We start from the raw sequence: 18,666 nt of genomic DNA, 5'->3' as shown, positions 1-18,666 counted from the left end.
CATAAAAAAAAAAAAAAAAAAAAATGAAGAGTGCAGATAGCAACTTTTAGTTGTTAAATGCACAGTTGAATAGAACTGTTTTCAGCCTGGATTTGAACATTGCCAACGTTGAGGATTGTTGCACATTTTCTGGAAGACTGTTTCAGATTTTGGCAGCCTTAAACTGAAACGGAGCCTCACTGTGTTTAGTCCTGACTCTGACCCCTCCCTGAGCTTCTCGGAGCTCGAGATGGTTCGTGTGGCTCTAACATGTCAGAGATGTACTGTGGCACAAGACCATGAAAAGACTTGTACACATGCACAGCTGTTTTAAAGTCTATTCTGAGCGACAGGAAACCTGTGCAGAGACCTGAGTAGTGGCCTAATAGGGTTATATTTCCTGGTTATAGTCAGGACTCAAGCAGCAGTATTCTGGATTAGGGGCGTAACGATTCATTCACTACATCAATGCATCGATTTATATTCCTATGATCCAACTACATCGATCTGCGTACAGCAAGTTTCCATTCCGGACGGCAATGTTTTTTAGGTGAGAAAAAGCTGATAAGGTTGTTGATTTAAAGATTTTTCACCTGATGATTACATTTTGGAGAAAGAGTATCAATGTGGGTAATAACACTTTTTTTGTTTCTGTGGGCCAGTTTAGCTGGAGAAAGTGTGTGGATGCAAAACAACTTTTGCATCCACACACTGATCTGTTTGATGCAGGAACAAAGTAAATGCAGGACCATGTTCACCGGCCGTCAGTGACACATAGATCAGCGTGTGGTCTGCATAGTTGTGGTAGACACATATCAGCTGCGTATTAGCTGGCCTAAAGGAAGCATGTACAGATTGAATAATAGAGGTTCCAGGATTGACGCCCAGGGAAGCCCACAGGTCATAGTCATTTTGTCTGAGACACAGTTACCACTTCCAACAAAGTACGTCCTGTCCTCCACATAGGACTTCAACCAGTTTAGAGTGCATTTTAGTGAGTTTGTGTTCAGGACCCCTGCAGTATCACATTTTTCGCCCAAACTGAGGCCCTCAAAAATGTAATAATATTCGCAGAATATATATATATATAATAAAATAAATGTAGCAGTTTCAAGAGGGCCTTCGCATGTTGGCACCTAGGCCTGTCACAATAATCAATAAATTGATTAATGTAACGATAAATAAAAACAAAGCCGATAATTTTGCCGACATATGCATGCGTGTTTGTGTTCCTCTCTCCTCTCTCTTTACGACACAGGCTGGATCACAAGAGGGTTCACTCCGCATCTCTCTAGGCGCTTTGGTTCTCTATTTAAATGAAGTGACAGCCATTCAACCTCCCTGTCCCAGTAGGTAGAGGCTGGGCTGTTAGCAAGTTGATACACAGAAGTCAGCCCGGTTAGAGTTAGCACAAGTTAGCATCGTGAGCTTAATTTTCGTTTCAAAGCCAAATGCCACAGCCCCAGTTTGGGAATATTTCACTTTTAAACAGAATGAACAGGGTGCAGCAGAGCCTTTGTGCCGACAGTCAACACTTACTGAGGCGTTTGGTGGGCAAAGTAAATATAAACAAAAGTGACTTTGCTATAAAACCTTTTAAACCTTCTATTAAACCTTCTTGTTGAGGAATAATATCCAAAGTTCATTATTTATTCAAGTGACTTGATACTAGTTTTTATTGTGGTGTGTGCTTTTTATTGGTCTGTTTTTTTTTCTTCATCGAGACAGAAAGACAGGGTCTATTTTTATGATTTTGGTTATGATTGTGCTTTTTATTTAAGTGCAATTCTTGCTAAAAGAGACAGAGTCTATTTTATTTTCATTGGGTTTCTTTTGTTTAATTTATTCCATTTTCCATTCCATTCCATTCTCCTCTGCTTATTCAGGTCACGGGGGCAGCAGTCTCAGTAGGGAAGTCCAGACTTCCCGGTCCTCGGTCACCTCTTCCAGTTCCACCGATAGGACCCCAAGGCGTTCACAGGCCAGCTTTGCGACATAATCCCTCCAGCGGGTCCTAGGTCTGCCCCGGACCTTCTCCCGGGTTTGCCTTCCAGCTCAGCTCTCGCTTGACCACAACGGTCCGGTACAGCGACCGCATTACTGCAAACGCTGTGCCGATCCGTCTGTCAACCTCAAGCTCCAACCTTCCCTCACTCGTGAACAAGACTCCAAGATACTTGAATTCCTCCACCTGGGATAAGACCACGCTCCCAACCCGGAAGGTGCAATCCACCCTTTTCCGTCTGAGAACCATGGCCTCAGTTTTAGACGTGCTGAGTCTCATCCCAGAAGCTTCACACTCAGCTGCAAATCACCCCAGTAAACGCTGAATGTCACAGCCTGTTGAGGCCATCAGGACCACATCATCTGCCAATAGCAGAGAAGAGATCCTAATGCCGCCAAACTGGACCCTCTCAACGCCTTGGCTGTGCCTAAAAATTCTGTCCATGAAAGTTGTGAATAGAATCAGTGACAAAGGGCAGCCTTGGCGGAGGCCAACATTCACCGGAAACTGGCTCGACTTACTGCTGGCAATGCGAACCAGGCTCCTGCTCCGGTTGTACAAGGACCGAATGGCACATAGTCGTGCATCACCGATCCCGTACACCCAGAGCACATCCCACAGGACACCACGAGAGACATGGTCGCATGCCTTTTCCAAGTCTACAAAGCACTTGTTGACCGGCTGGGCAAAATCCCATGTACCCTCCTGCACCCTTTCAAGGGTATAGAGCTTATCCAGTGTTCAGCGACCAGGGCGAAAACCACATTGCACCTCCTGTTGCCAAGGTTCGACGGTCATACGCTTCTCTCCAGCACCCTGGAATAGACTTTCCCAGAAAGGCTGTTTATTATGTTGTTATATTATGATGATGTTTAATTTATTTTATTTAAAAGCTCTTGACATTCCAATTACCATACTCTTGAGAAAGTTTATCACTGTTGATGCAATGTACTCGCATTATTATGCCATATAATTCATGAAAAAATTGTCTCAAAAGATGATGTCAATAATATCGTTGATTGACAATAATTTGTAGGACAATTATCGTCCAGCAAAATTTGTTATGGTGAAAGGCCTATTAGTGTCCTAATAAACAAAAATACACAGAAATAACTGTCACAAAGCAAGTTGACCTTTAATCTGTGCTGTGCTTCTTCCCTCAGCAGAAACATTCCAGACTTCCATCAGACACATACCTCCACCAGGACTTGTTAGTGTGAGAGGCGGGTGACTCTCCATGCTCTTGTGCAGCGTAGCCACAGCCAGGAGTTTCCTCTTGTGAATGCAGAGCTTGGTGACATCCTCGTCTGCTTTCACATCCTCCGCTGTCCTCTGTTTGACCACCGCCCCCCGGTCAAAGTTGAACACCTGAGGGATAAGACAGGTGACTTGTGAATAGAGCCCGACCAATATATAATCGGGCTGGTTATGACATATCACCGATTAATCAATATCTGTGAAAATGTAGCCAATATATAACTTTTTTTTTTTTTTTGCTGCGCGGAGACTCACTCCCTCCCTGTGTCTGTCTGCTTGTTCCCTGTGACTTTGTAAAACAATATAACACTACACTTTAGTGCCATTCCGTCATAGCTCCTCAAGGAGAACATTCTAGATTCTTGTTGCGAGAAATGCAAGTGTAGCCAACAAACTAAGTTTGGTAGTATACTGTGTGCAATGACAATAAACATCAATCTATCTATATAAAATACAACAATGAAAAAACACAAGTCTTATCCTTCAGTCCAATTAATAATCCCAAATAAATAAATAGTGCAAAGTAGTAATAGTAATCATACATTTCAGACTGAGCATAGTGCTGTCAACACTCCAGGTGCAACAACTGAAAGTAATCAAGTTACAAAGCAGAAAAGTTATCATACTTGATGAGGGGCACCGATTATTATCGATACAGACCGGCGCTCCTCAAATCGGATATCCGGTCGCATCGGTTTATCGTTCACATCCCTACTTGCCCCTCAGCGACGTAGCTCCTGTCTTATTTACATGGAAATTCCATATCAGCGAGCACTCTGAAATCCTCGATTACATTGGCTTCACTGATTCCGACTGCATAGCGCATCAAAGAAGAGGTATTCTTGTTATTTCCCCATCATAAATCCGGAGGTGTTTAATCATGTTGACCCTCCTTTGCATGATTGTGTTGCAAATGTTGCACTGAGCCGACCGCTCTTTTTTTTTTTATATATGATGGTAAGCCAAACCTTTTAGCCGCCGCTTCTTCGTTGGTGCTCACCCGCTTCTTCTTCGTTGGTATTCTCGGCTCTTTATGAAATGAGCATCGAAACTAGGAATCAAAATTTTAAAAATGTGAACGATCCCGGAAGAATCGCAGTGTTAGCCCCGGTTCCCATCGATGCTCGAGACTCGATGCCCAACCCTAGTCAGCAGGTTTCCATCCACAATAAACATTGCCATAAACTGCTTCCCTCTCTTGTGGTGTTGTACAGTTAGCCAGATCCTCTTTGAGGCCGACCAAAATATATGCGGCACTGTCTCACCGAACTACTCCCACCATCTAGTTGTTGCCTTAGTCTTCGCAGAAGCAGGACACTGCTTGGCCTGTCGGTACCTGTCAGCTGCCTCAGCCAGCCGAGCTCAGTAGGACACCTTCAGCCTTACTTCTGGTGTCCACCATCAAGGTTTACAGTCACAACTACAGGCCTGCCAACCTTGAACAAATCTTATGAGCAAGTCCACCAAACACAGCCTTTATGGTCCACGAGGTTACATTTTCTTGGATGTGCAAGGCTTGCAGGGGCAAGAGCGAGCCAGTGTAGCGTACACTGGTGCCTCAACACAGGCGCATAATCCAGGTTTAAGAGGCTGAACTCAAAACTGAAATTGGCAAAATGCAGCAAAATGTTTATCTGGAGAGCAGCTAAGCCCATAAAAGCATATTCAAGAAGTCAAAATGCGTGCCCAGTACAAAAGATGTCGGCAGGTCTGCAACTTGTTTATAATTATTGCTACATGCTACTCATAACTATGGTGTTTTTGTGCTCAATTTAGTGAAATTCAAGTGACACAATTTTTGTCAATAATGGTAATGAAGTCATAATTACAAGAAGAAAATTGAAATTGTTGTAAAAAACAGCAGAAATGGAAAAATCAGTTTATAAAGAAGAAAGTCAAAATAGTAAGAGAAAAAAAGTTGAGTTCTAACGGGAAAAGAGTTGCAATTTTATCAGCATAAACTCGTAATATTATGATGAATGATATGATGAAAATAATGTCATTTTAGTAGCATTAGAGTTGTAATATTACTGTAAATAAAAGTTATTTTTTTTAAGTCATAATATTGTAAGAAACACAACAAATTTGTAATTTTTGGGAAATTTGGCTGGGGAAAAAGTTATAATATGGGAATAAAGCCAAAATACTATCAAAAGAAAATTTCTAAAGATTATTTAAGAAGACAGTTGAAATATTTTGAAAGAAAAGCGCAAAGACCAAAGTTGACAGGCTTTTCCACCTATATTACAAAGCTGAGATGCAGTTTTTTCTTTAAATATACATGTAACTTCTTAGCATATCTATACGTCAAAGTCAACATGTCAAATATCAAAGTGGCCCCTGCATTGTTTAATTTTTCAATATGTGGCCCTCAATGGAAAAAGGAGGACAACAACTGGCTTCCATGACAGACGTAGAATGTACTGTTTCTTACTACACACCGACATATGCAGCTTTGCCCATTCAACCACTTGCATTGAGTGTGACAGCATACGCAGAATGTTGGATGTTTTTTTTAAGTTATGCTGAGATTTAATGTCAAATGAGAGGTTGTTGCAATCTATCGAGTTTGACGCAGTCACGACAAAGTAGTACCTTGTGGAGGATGAGTGGACACTCCAGACCACACTTGCAGGTTCCATCTGTCAGAAGGTAGGTCTTCACCTGCTCCAAGCTGGACAGCACTGAGCCACTGGGACTGTGCACAGAAAAAATATACAGCTGATATTTCAGAAGAGAACACTGAATATACTGAAACATCAGTTCCAAACAAGCCCATAGTTCCATACATGCATACATCGTATACTGTCAAACACATTCATATTTGTACATCTACATAGGACCATCGAACGCCCTGAGGATGAAACCTCTTGCAGTAACACAAACAAGTCCAGCCGTGTTCTTTCTTACTACACAAAAAAACCACGAGTGACCGCATGTGCACAGTGACAGTTTCAGGCCACGGTCAAAGACGTAGATGGGATTCTTTCCAACACCCAAATTAAACCCGGCATTGGCCAACTGTTTGGCTTATTGTGGCTGCTGAGTACACAGTTGGTGTTCAACAAGACACGAGAAGGCCCACACATCTACGTCTAAGCTGTAGCGGTAGAGTAACACTGGGTTTAAATGAAAAACTTTAAAATGTGCAATCTAGAAATTCCAAATAGGTCTCTAGACAAAAAAAGGGGGATGCTGAATTTCCTCATATAGTGGATTGGGGTGCTTAGTTATTCTACATAAGGCACCAGGCCTCTACTACAGGTAGGGTGATTATTTGGAGGAGGCCTTTATGTGTACAAATGCATTTTTTTAAATATCACTTTTTTTTTTTTTTTTTTTTAAATCACCCACTGTGATATTTTTATATAATTTTTTTTAATTTTGTAAAAAAAAAAAAAAAGTAAATAAAAAGCTAAACAATCCATGATACATATTTTCAGACTAAGCTTTGTATTTCAGTTATTAATAAATAAATAAATAATTTTAAAAAATGTCAGGGGGGTGCCAGGGACGATAATTAATTAATCAATTACACGATAAATGAAAATGAGCTCCATAATTTTGCCCACCTTAATATATTGCCATGTGCATGTGTGTCTGTTTTCCTTGTTTCTCGCCTCCAAACAGGCACCTTGGCGCGGCATGAACAAAGTGAGCCCTTTTGTCAGTCTGTACAGCCTGTACCTGTACAGCCTCTTTGTCTCGGTGGGGGGAGGCAGGGCCACTAGCGTACACACAGTGCATGAGAGTGTAGCCTCATGAGAAGCAATGCAAGGTAACGTAGTAAAAATGTAATTAGTAGATTGCAATATAATACTGTTGCATATTTTTTCATTGTACTCTTCTGAAAAGTAATGTTAAAATCTTGTCCCGTCCTCAATCTCATGTACCTTCTCGTCTCGTGAACTGAGTGTCTCGTGACACCCATAATATGAACATTGCTGCTTTTTCTAATGACAATGTGCATTTTCCCCCCTTTTTTTGTTTGAGTTCTACAACATGCCAACGAGCCATGGGTCGCAAATTGCTCCTGGGCCACACTTTGGACGCCCATCACTTTGATAGCTCTTCGTCAGCGGTGTGAGCAACCACAACTCTCGCAGAATATTTAGCTTCTTAGCTTTCTCCGTAACGAGTGAACGATGGTTATTAAAGAGAGAAGAAGGGGAGTGTCATTGCAGCTGGAACTAATCGATGCATTGCAACACTCATTTTTATTGCAAGTGTTGATGCGGCGGTTGCCTGTCCACCCCTCTGAATGAAACTGAAATTGGCAAAATGCAACAAAATGCGTACGTGAAGATCAGCATATTCAAGGTTCAAAATGTGCGCAACGTACAAAAAATGCGTACATGCTGACAGTCCAGCATAAATGATGCTTGATGAAAACAGTACATACTGGAATATAGATTAAGTTAAAATTGGTCAAAACAACATTTGGAGATTATAATGGAGATAATTTAACCCCCACCCCATCCCCCCCCAAAAAACTGAAATAGGTTATCAGCTGATCAAAGGTTTAAGACCATCGCTCAAAAAATAACAAAAAACTCTCCAAACCAGAACAAAAAATGTTCTCAGTAGGACTCAGTAATGAGTAGCTCCACCGTTCTTGTTAATCACTTCTAAAATGGGTTTGGGCATGCTTGATGCGAGTGTTTCCAGGAGGCTAGTGGGAACATTGCTCCAAGTGGTTACCAGCTGTTACCACCCAGACGAGGGCCCTCAGTCATGAGGGATGCCCGCTGCAACATCTGCACGTAACCGGCCGCCGTTTGATGAGCCCACACAACCTGAAGCTCCAGTGTTCCACTGAATGAAAAAGCACCCCAGACCATGATGGACCCCCCTCCACTGTGCCAGGTAGAAAACATCTCAGGTGGGATCTCCTTGTCATGCCAGTAACGTTGGAAGCCATCTGGACCGTCAAGGTTACATTTTTTCTCATCAGAGAATAAAACTTTTTTCCACCTTTCAACGTCCCGACGTCAATATTTGATGCTCCCTGGCAAAGTCTAAACGTTGAAGGAGACGAGGTCTTTGAATTAGTTTTTTGTTTTTTAAACTCTTTTCCCGCAGATGTCGTCTGATGGATTCATTTGGGTCGAAGACCTGTGTCTTGATGGACAGCCAATTGGATCCTCCGGCTCAGCCCAGGTGTGATTTTTTTTGAGTCTCCCACTTGACTTTTTTGTCCCATAATGCTCAGAATGTTTCAAAAAATGTAGAATGACTGATTTACTGCTCCCAACCTCAGCAGCAATGGCACGCTACGAGAGGCCTTGCTTATGCAGCTCGACAATTCGACCACGTTCAAAAAGAGAAATCTTCTTAGCTTTAGCCATCAGGAGGGCATGACCGTGTGAATGCCTGACAGAAAATGAACATTTTGAGCTGATTTTGGCTTTTATAGCCTGTGGTCTTAAACTTTTGATCAGGTGATAAACAACCTATTTCAGTATTTTGTTGGGTTTTTTTTAATTACAAACTCATAGTTTTTGTCTCACTCCCCCTTCTTGTTTTTGCATATTGTAGCTCTACTTAAAACCTCATTAAGATACAAATGTGCAAAATGCAACTACTAGCAAATACTATATATATATATATATATATATATATATATATATATATATATATATATATATATATATTTTAAAAAAAGCAAGATAACAACAGAAACTCATCCAGAACTGGACCATGACAGCTGAGAAGGCGTTGAGAATAACGTAATGTTCTGTTCTTAAATGGTTCCTACCTGATATATATGACGCCACCGCCATGCTCCCACTTGCGCTGCCAGCCAATGGGGACTTGGACGGGGACAGTCAGCCTCTCATCTCCCGCCTCACAGTCCTTTCCGCCATTCATGGCTCCACTGGATTTGCACGCGACACCTCAAGGGTACTTCTATCAGACATCCACCAAAGTCTTTGCAACACACGTCATGTTTGTCTTCTAATGCCGTGGCGGAGGTGAGAGGCCCGGCATAACAGGCAGGGCAGCTTCAGCGAAGGACTCTCCTTTGGGAGGGGCGTGGGGGGATAGGGTGAGGCGAGCTCACAGTCGACCCTACCCTTTTAGCTGCGGCATGATTCCGGTGCTGAACGTACGCACGTCCATTACTGCCTCTTGCCACCAGGAGTCATCCCACCCGGGGAGAAAATCCGGAACTGGCGTGCTCGACGCTGCCCTGCACACACGCAACTTTCTCACGCTCAACTTTTTTGCACCATTTGGCTTTTGCGCAGCGGATTCACGTCCCTCAGACGAACAAGCAGGGTGAGTTCAACATGTTGCTTCCCAGAGGCTGCTGGGTTGCGGTGTCCCCACGGTTCCTGTACAGGTAGCACAAGTAAAAGCAATTAAACAGTGGAACATTCACTGCTTTGTTTTCTTTAAACGTTCATCTGGTCAGGGAGGAAAGCACACATTATAGTCTGTTTAGTATCATACCATGTTATTAGCATGTCTACCACCATTTCATCCTGCCCACTTTTACCCTGCTGCTTGTTTGGAAATGCTGTGACTGACAAAGCGTCCCTGCAACCGCTAGTGTGCTGACTCATAACTCGAGTGTCTGGCAACAAAGCCCATAACACACCTACAAAGAAGGTGGGGGTAAGGTGGGCTGTGCTAGCCATGGCAGCGGTTAGACCAGTGGTGACCACAGTGCGGCCCGGGTGCCATTTGTGGCCGGCACAAACACAAAAAAAACCTCAGCAAATATTGAAAAGTCATTTTATAAGAATGTAGTGTAATTATTAACAGAAAAATTTCAACTCTAATGACAAGTCATAGTTTTACAAGAATAGAAATAATGTCATTTTAGTAGCATAAGGTTGAAATATTCCAGAAAAAAAGTTATGTCTTATTATGAGAAACAAAACAATGACAAAAGCTGTAATTTTCAGAAAATTGGGTAGCGGAAAAACACGTGTTACGAGAATAAAGTCAAAGTATGAAAACGAAAAATGTCATAAAAAAAGTTGCAAATTAGGAGAATAAAATTGCAATATTTTGAGGAAAAATAATGCCATGTTCATAGCATAGAGTCAAGATATTAAAGAAAAATGTAAATTCTTTTTAAAGTCGTGATATTTTGAGACACAACCAAAACAAAACAAAGTTGCAATTTTTGGAAAATTAGGTTGGGCAAAAATTATTAATATTGCTAGAATAACGTCAAAATTTTACTAGTAATATTACTAGAATATTACTAGAATAAAGTCAAAATATAATATATACAACAAGAACATTTACAAGATGTTGAAATAGTTGGAACATTTTTAAAAAACAGCTGAAATTTTATAAGGATAAAGTAAAAATTATAAAACTAAATTCATTATGTCAACAAAAAAAAAAACAATTTTACAAGAATAAACTTGTAATATGAAAAAACAAATTGTCGTTTTAGTATCATACAGTTGAAATCCATCCATCCATCCTCTATGCTCACTAGGGTCGTGAGGGTATGCTGGAGCCTATCCCAGCTGGATTTGGGCGAAAGGCGGGGTAATACAGTCGAAATATTAAAGAAAAAATATGTTTTCGTTTTAAAGTCGTAATTTTTTTGGGGAGGGGATAAAGTTGTGACAAATTTGAGACAGCACAACACTGTCAAAACATCACAAAAAGCTCCAAGACAGGAGAAACGCCCACCGATATCGGACGCACTTTTGGTCTAATCAGTCGCAAAACACATTCAGGATAAAGATCAACAATCTCTTTAGTCCAAAAACTAAACAGGCAACCATGCCAAAACAACATCAGCAAACTCCTGTCCTCACACGCACACACCGTTGGGACGCATGTCACGTTCACGGCCTCACAGACAGTCAGAAATCACAAAGCTCAACACATCAACTGCCGAGTTGCTACCGTATCCTAGAGCATGGTCAAGTATCTGATCTCCTATGAAAGCGACAGTAATAACTAGGCAGCGTACTGTTCTATATGAGACACTGCCCCTGACTGCAACTGGCTTTACAGCTGGTACCTTTCCGTGTTTAGTTCAAAATAAAGACTGCCTCATCAGGTAGTGGCTCATCACCTGCACAAGCCAGAGGAAGACACAAACATCCAGAGTACTGAATCAAGCACTGCTGATTTAGAGTGAAGCTCAGCTAACATTTGGATTCGTCCTCAAAAGGTGGTGATGCACAAATGTCAACATGTTACTTCATCTGGAGGACACAACCAACCACAGGCGCTCAAAGGTGACAAGCAGCAGCAATTTAGCTTTAGCCTGCCTGTCTATCGACACAGCCAGGTGTTGCACTAAAACACCTCGTTAAGAGTTGTTGTCGTCTCCGAATTGTCTTTGGATGCAATGATAAGACCAAAGCAGACTGGTGTCAATAAAACTACGGTAATTCTCGTCTGGCTGTGATCTATGATGCAGTGGTCACAGCTACCCAACTAGCTGGAGGTTAGCATACCAAGCGTCAGCTGTCTCGCTACCGTTAGCCAGCTAGCTTGTTCTCCAAAAAATGGCAGCTGGGTGTAGGTTGGGAAGCGTTCACAACGTATACGTTTACCGAAAAGTCGCCGGGGTTGGGATGGAAGACACACGTCTCATATTCCGAGGGGGCAAAATGTCGACGTTAGGCGCAGCTGCGCCCGCGACGGGCTTCGAGCCAAGGGAGCCGACGTAAGGCCGGGGCCAGGCCGAGCTAGCAAGGGTTAGCTTAGCATGCTAGCTAGCCGTGCCAAGCCGTTGCGTCTGCACAGAGAGAGAAGAGAGACGCTGTGAGCGGTAATGTCCGCGTCAAATCCACAAACATTCCGTTCTTACCCAAGCATTGAAGCGAATGCACATTGCTGACAAAACAAGTCAACGGGGAAACCAACGTTTGTTTTCTTATCTTACGGAAAAGGGGGGAAAAAAGAACCATACCCATTAGTTCTCTGCCTCTGCTGGTTCTCCTACACTGGGATATTGGAAATGATGGAGAGCTATACCGCGCATGCGTAGCGGCACCAGCCAGCAGACAGGAGAGGTGATGCTCCCTCGAAACACAGAAAGCTCTACGTGGAATTCAAATACATAAGTAGTGAGGAGACATGAAGAGGATCAGTAAGAAATAGATCACATTTCCGTCAGATTCTTCCATTTATTGAGTAAAATGCTTTAAGACAGGGGTGTCCAAAGTGCGGCCCATGGGCCATCTGCCGCACGCAGCTTGTTGAAGAAAACTCCAACAAAAATGGGGAAAGAAGCAAAACCAAACAAGAAATAGTTGAAATGTTGATACCACTAACACAACACATTTTCCAATAGGAGTGTAACGATTCAGCCACGACATCCATGTATCGATTTATATTCCAATGATCCAACTACGTTGATCTGTGTTCGGCAAGTTGCCATTCTGGATGACATATATCGATTTAACATTGTTTAAAAGGTAATCAATGGTTTGCATCCCTACTAGGAAATAAAGCATTGGATTTAAGCACGGCAGGTTTTGCTGTATATGGATGTGTGTGTTTTTTAGAATGATAAAGACGTTAAATGTTAGTCGTGAAACAGTTTGATTTGGCGTAAGTTGATTAGTCATGCCTGTTGAGTGGGGCGCACGGATGACGCCTTTTGACTGTTGTGGTTACCAAGGGTTACAGTGTGGTTGGCACATGTGGAGTTGAATAAACGGAACCGACAGATCCTCTCCAAAGAGCACCAGTTTGTGAGTTTTTGCCCTGTAAAGAGTGACTCGAGACGTCCTACACCTCGGACGCTCCGCTCGATTCAGTCTGCCTGTGATGTCATCCCCACGCTTAATACTGGATGTTGGACCACATCGAGTCATACGAGTGCTTCGAAAGTTAAGTCCAACTTTAAGCCTTTGAAACTCATGTATCAGAGCTTCAGGACAAGACAAAAGGTACGTAGGATATAAACTCACTTTAATATCTACCTGCACATGAAATTTCATTCAAATCTGATGGTGAGAAAGTTGTTAATTTTGCCCCATGGAAACCAATACAACATGTTGCTGCACTGCGAGTGCTAGGCCTACTTGGAAATTATGACACTTGATTTTCTTCCCTGGACTTCTGATTATCAAGAAAATGTAAAAGGCTCCTTTTAAAACAAAAGTCACAGCCTAAGTTATTATATATTTTGTAGTACCGTTGTACTTGCCAAGGCCCACAGCTTTTGTCTTGACTCAACGTTAAAGCAAAGGGAACCAACGGCACTATTTCCTGGTATGAAATTTGCTCTAACTTCTTTAATACTTGGGGTAGAGAAGTGTATGAAGTGTCAAATTCTGCCATGTTTTATCAGATAGAATTAATCACAGTTAATTCAATTCATTGTTAATTCAACCTGAAGTGTTGGTTGCACTTGATTCAAATAAAATGTGAATGCATTTGCATTAATTCTTGTTTCCTTTTTATTTATATCCACAATTAATTTATACCCAATTCCCTTCCAAAAAACAACGGGAATCTAGGAAACTTCACCTGCACTGTCCAGTATTAAGGTATTTATTTCACAGTCAGACTGGTTGAATTTTTGGCTAAAAAGTTACTGATTATTGGCATAAACTTTGGTCTTTCTTTCTTGCTGTTTTTTTTTTTTTTTCAAAATATTCCAACTTCTTCTTAAATAATCTTTGTTTCTTTTCTTTTCATAATATTTGTACTTTATTCCATAATATTGCAATTTTTTTCCCAACCAAATTTTCTCTTTTGACAACTTTATTTTGTTTTGTTTGTTTCACATAATATTAAAAAAAAAAAAAATTCATATTTCAGGTCAATGCTACTAAAATGAGATTATTTTCATCATAATATGACAAGTTTATTCTTGTAAAATTACATCTTATTTTTATTTATTTTATTCTTGAAACATTTTTCACACTTTTTCTCCACCTAATTTTCCAAAAAAGTATATTTAAAAAATATATATTTATTTTAATTGATTTAATTAATAAATGTATTTATTTAAACTTTAAGCTAATACAATGACATAATTTTTCCTCACATTACGTTATTCTTGTAAAATTTCGACATTTTTTGTTAGATTACATCTTTTTTCTCTTAATATCATGACTTTATTTTGAATTTTCCATTTAGCTGCTGTTTTTTTTTTTTTTGTTGTGTCTCGGGCCGATAAAAAAAAAAGGCCCCCGGGCCGCACTTGGGACACCCCTGATTTAAGGTTACTGTTACCTTCATTGAAGATGTGACTGTTCCCAAAGACACGATGTAGCAGCGAGATCAACACGGACACCCCCTTCCTGTCTCGTCATGGGTTATTTCTTCAATTCAATAGTGTTACTCACCTCAATTACCCCAAATGGAGCCAAAGAAAGTTGCAAGTGGCAGCATTTTGATAAAGATTGTGAAAAACAGGTCCTGAAGCAGCAAAACCAGTGCCAGACCATCACACTACCACCACCATACTGTATCTTATTGTTGGTACGATGTTCTATTTCTGAAATACAGCGTTACTTTTACACCAGATGTGCTGAAAAAAAATGTTTTGTTGCATGAACATCATTTTATTATTGTAAGTGGTTGCACGAAATAATTTAAACAAACTAAATATTTTGATTATGTTGAGTGAAGTAATAATTTTTAAGTATAGTCAAATAAATTATATTATGTAACTCCTCAACTATTTTGAGTAGATATTACTGAAATTGTCTTAGTAAATCCAATTAAACCCATTTTAAATGTACTTAAAAAAAATGTGCCTTGTCAAATCAATTCAATTGTTTAAATGCCATCCATTTTTATTAAGTTGATTCTAAAGAAATATTATTAGCTATCATACAGAACCACAAAACGTGTTTAGAACACTGACTTTAATAGGGTAGAAACGTTTCACATCTCACATCAGAGCAGCCTAATGACCCAAGAATATTTTTCTAACATGAGCAACCGTAAAATACTCGATGCATAGATAGCAATACTGTTAACTTTAACATACATGAATCTGTTTGCAAAAAAAAATGTTGCTCTGTCTGTCAAGATGGCATTTACTTCGATGTCTTGCATAATTTAAGTAAATAGGAGAAAAGGGAATTAGAATGCTTTGCCACAAATAAACTTTTTTTTTTTTTCCCATGTATTGTGCATCTGCATGACACACATTTTCAGATTTCAATCAGGGCACTATCCATTTGTGCTTTAGTGTTTTATGCGCACTGTGTGTTACAAGGTGTGCTTTTGTGCTTCGACTATGCCTGGCTCTATCATATAAGCAACAGGAACAAAATATTTTTCTATACTGACTGGAGAGGTAACGCAGCACAAGAAACATTGCTAAATGGCAAACATTAGGCCTGTCACGATAATCCAAAAATCAATTAATCGCACGATTAATAAAAACAAACTCGATCATTTTTCCGGCTTCGATATATTGACATGTACACGCGTGTTTGTTTTCCTCCTCTCTCTCTACCAAGCAGGCTGGACGATGAGAGGTTTCACTCTGTGCATCTGTCTCAACACCTGGGTACGTATGTTGGTTTTATAGCAAAATGAATTAAGTGAGTGAAACCTCCTGTCAGTCATTCAGTCTCTTTGTCCCAGTGAGGTGAGGTGAGGCAGTGCCGCAAGGGAGCACACACACACACACAGCAGCAGCAGCACTCTGTGTGCACTTCTTGCTAACTTTGTGTGTCATGTGCTACAAGATGGAATATTTTCTTGGTGCCTGTCTTGTATAAAACACGATCTGATGTCAATTTCAGCCCGTTTCCGCATCGTTATTTTGTGACATGAAAAAGTTTGTGACAAAGACAATGAAACAAATAATGCAAAATGGTGGAACTTATGTTTCGGTGATCCCCCAAGTATAACACCACATTGTGTACCAGATGTATTTTGCTGCATCCAAAACATGTACTCTGGCCAAACTCCCACAAAGGTTACGCCTCATTTAAACGTAAACAGCGTATTCCACACACAATGTTGATAATCGTCAATCGAGGAAGTGTACACAGTCAAACCTGTCTTAGCGGCCACCTGTATAGAACGGCCACCTGCCTATAGCGGCCACTGAAAAAAAAAATCCCCCGCAGAAAATTCGCGTGTTGTAGACCCTGTGTATAGCGGTCACCTGTTTAACGCGGCCAGCGGCCACCCATTTTGTATCCCTTGGTCAATATCTGACCGCATATAGCGGCCAAAATGCCGACTGAAGCAGAAGCTTCATGCACGAAAAAGTTTTGTTTTTTAAGCAATGAAGCCGTCGTGTGTAGACTTTAATTACTGAGTCCTACAGTAGCTCAGTCACAATCATTCACAATTCACATTCTTTGGAGCTTGTTGCAGACAGTGACACCGCTTATTTCCTGGTGTGAGACAATGTGCACTGGTCAATACTGTAATGCCCGTTGTCGTGGGGAAGGAGAGACTCACGTCTGCGATGCACTTTAATCGCTTTATTAACAGCAGTTCATTAACCTAGTAGTGCTTTACAACTTTTATCTGCAGTCCCACAGTGCCCTCTACTGGTCAACATGTAACAGTATAATTATATGTATCTGCAAAGACAACAAGCTTCTAATCACAGACATGTTAATATGTGCGCACACAAATTCAAAATGGCCGCCAACCTGTCTATAACGGCCACCTGCCTGTAGCGGCCACTTTGCCGTTTAGTGACCGCTATAGACAGGTTTGTGTTTGTCAATAACCAGACATCAACAATTAAACAATTAAAGGTGTATTGGCCGATATGTATATATGTACAGTATACATATATATATATATATATATATATATATATATATATATATATATATATATACACAGGGTATGTGTGTGTGTACATGTATATTTTTAAATTAAACTTTTTATTATTAAAGGAGAAAAAAAATCCAAACCTACATGGCCCTGTGTGGAAAAGCGATTGCCCCCCGCCATTAAAACATTACTTAACTGAGATTAATTGAAAACTATCAGTCTGGAAAAGGTTAGAGAGCTATTTCTAAAGCTTTGGCACTCCAGCGAACCGCAGTGAGAGCCATTATCCACAAATGGCGAAAACATGGAACAGTGGTAAACCTTCCCAGAAGTGGCCGGCCAACCAAAATTACCCAAAGAGGTCACAAAACACCCCACAACAGCATCCAAATAACTGCAGGCCTCACTTGCCTCAGTTACGGTCAGTGTTCATGACTCCACCAAAAGAAAGACACTGGGCAAAAATGGAGCTCCAAGACCAAAACCACTGCTGAACAAAAAGAATATTAAGGCTCAACTCAATTTTGCCAGAAAACATCTTGATGAGCCCCAAGACCTTTGGGAAAATACACTGATGAGACAAAAGTTTAACTTTGTGGAAAGTGTGTGTCCCATTACATTTGGCATAAAAGTAACACCACATTTCAGAAAAATAACATCTTACCAACAGTAAAACATGGTGGTGGTAGTGTGATGGTCTGGGGCTGCTTTGCTGCTTCAGGACCTGGAAGACTTGCTGTGATAAATGGAACCATGAATTCTGCTGTCTACCAAAAATCCTGAAGGAGAATGTACGGCCATCTGTTGGTGACCTCAAGCTGAAACCAACTTGGCTTCTGCAGCAGGACAATGATCCAAAACTGTATTATATTTGTGTCTGCATTCATTGAGTTTCACTACTTTGATTGGTCGATAGATGGTGCTAAAGGTACACTGTTTGGGGGATATTTAAGTGGGGTTCTGACATCTTTCCGGCACGCTACGGAAATAATTGTCTGACCGTTTGCTGAATGTGTGCAGTGTGAACTACATGGACCTAGATATTTTGAGCACTGGATTTTAAGCAATGGATTTTTCATGGAACTTCAATAAAGCTGTAAGTGCATTTTTGATACCTCAAGTATGGAGATTTTTTTTTTTATTTTACACCTTACTAGTAAGCAACGCGTCGGACATATCTAGCTGGTAGCAGGTAGTGTCCGTGTTAATGCTACAAACAGGACCCCACAAGGACAATGATCCAAACCAAACCAGCAAGTCCACCTTTGAATGGCTGAAGAAAAACAAAATGAAGACTTTGGAGTGGTCTAGTCAAAGTCCTGACCTGAATCCTATTGAGATGCTGTGGTATGACCTTAAAAAGGCGCTTCATGCTGGAAAACCCTCCAATGTGGCTGAATTACAACAATTCTGCTCATTGCAAGTTACCGCAAATGCTTGATTGCAGTTGTTGCTGCTAAGGGTGGCCCAACCAGTTATTAGGTTTAGGGGGCAATCACTTTTTCACACAGGGACATGTAGGTTTGGATTTTTTTTCTCCCTTAATAACAAAAATTTTCATTTAAAAACTGCATTTTGTGTTCAGTCATTGACTAATATTTAAATTTGTTTGATGATCTGAAACATTTAAGTGTGACAAATCAGGAAGGGGACAAACACTTTTTGTTTCATTTTTTGTGAATGTCATGTTTGTGCCTGATCTAAAATTACACACTTTAATA

General features: G+C 40.7%; 1 protein-coding gene across 4 annotated transcripts in view; it reads right to left on the bottom strand.

The window, feature by feature from the left end:
* LOC129181118 (methyl-CpG-binding domain protein 5-like) overlaps positions 1-12,188 on the bottom strand; it is a 40,571-nt gene extending 28,383 nt beyond the window's left edge. The window contains exons 1-5 of one of the 4 annotated variants that reach the window (XM_054775831.1): positions 12,039-12,188; positions 11,782-11,966; positions 9,000-9,579; positions 5,837-5,939; positions 3,181-3,352 (exon numbers count right to left, since the gene is read on the bottom strand). In XM_054775831.1, the coding sequence (XP_054631806.1) occupies positions 3,181-3,352; positions 5,837-5,939; positions 9,000-9,112 (388 nt within the window). In that variant the 5' untranslated portion in view covers positions 9,113-9,579; positions 11,782-11,966; positions 12,039-12,188. The remainder of the gene's footprint in view (positions 1-3,180; positions 3,353-5,836; positions 5,940-8,999; positions 9,580-11,781; positions 11,967-12,038) is intronic. The other 3 variants (XM_054775847.1, XM_054775837.1, XM_054775856.1) reach the window with 3 other exon arrangements.
* Positions 12,189-18,666: the final 6,478 nt, after the last annotated feature.

The sequence above is a fragment of the Dunckerocampus dactyliophorus genome, chromosome 1, assembly GCF_027744805.1.
Source record: "Dunckerocampus dactyliophorus isolate RoL2022-P2 chromosome 1, RoL_Ddac_1.1, whole genome shotgun sequence".
NCBI classification, from domain to species: Eukaryota; Metazoa; Chordata; class Actinopteri; order Syngnathiformes; family Syngnathidae; genus Dunckerocampus; species Dunckerocampus dactyliophorus.
This window is presented reverse-complemented; position numbering and strand designations above follow the sequence as displayed.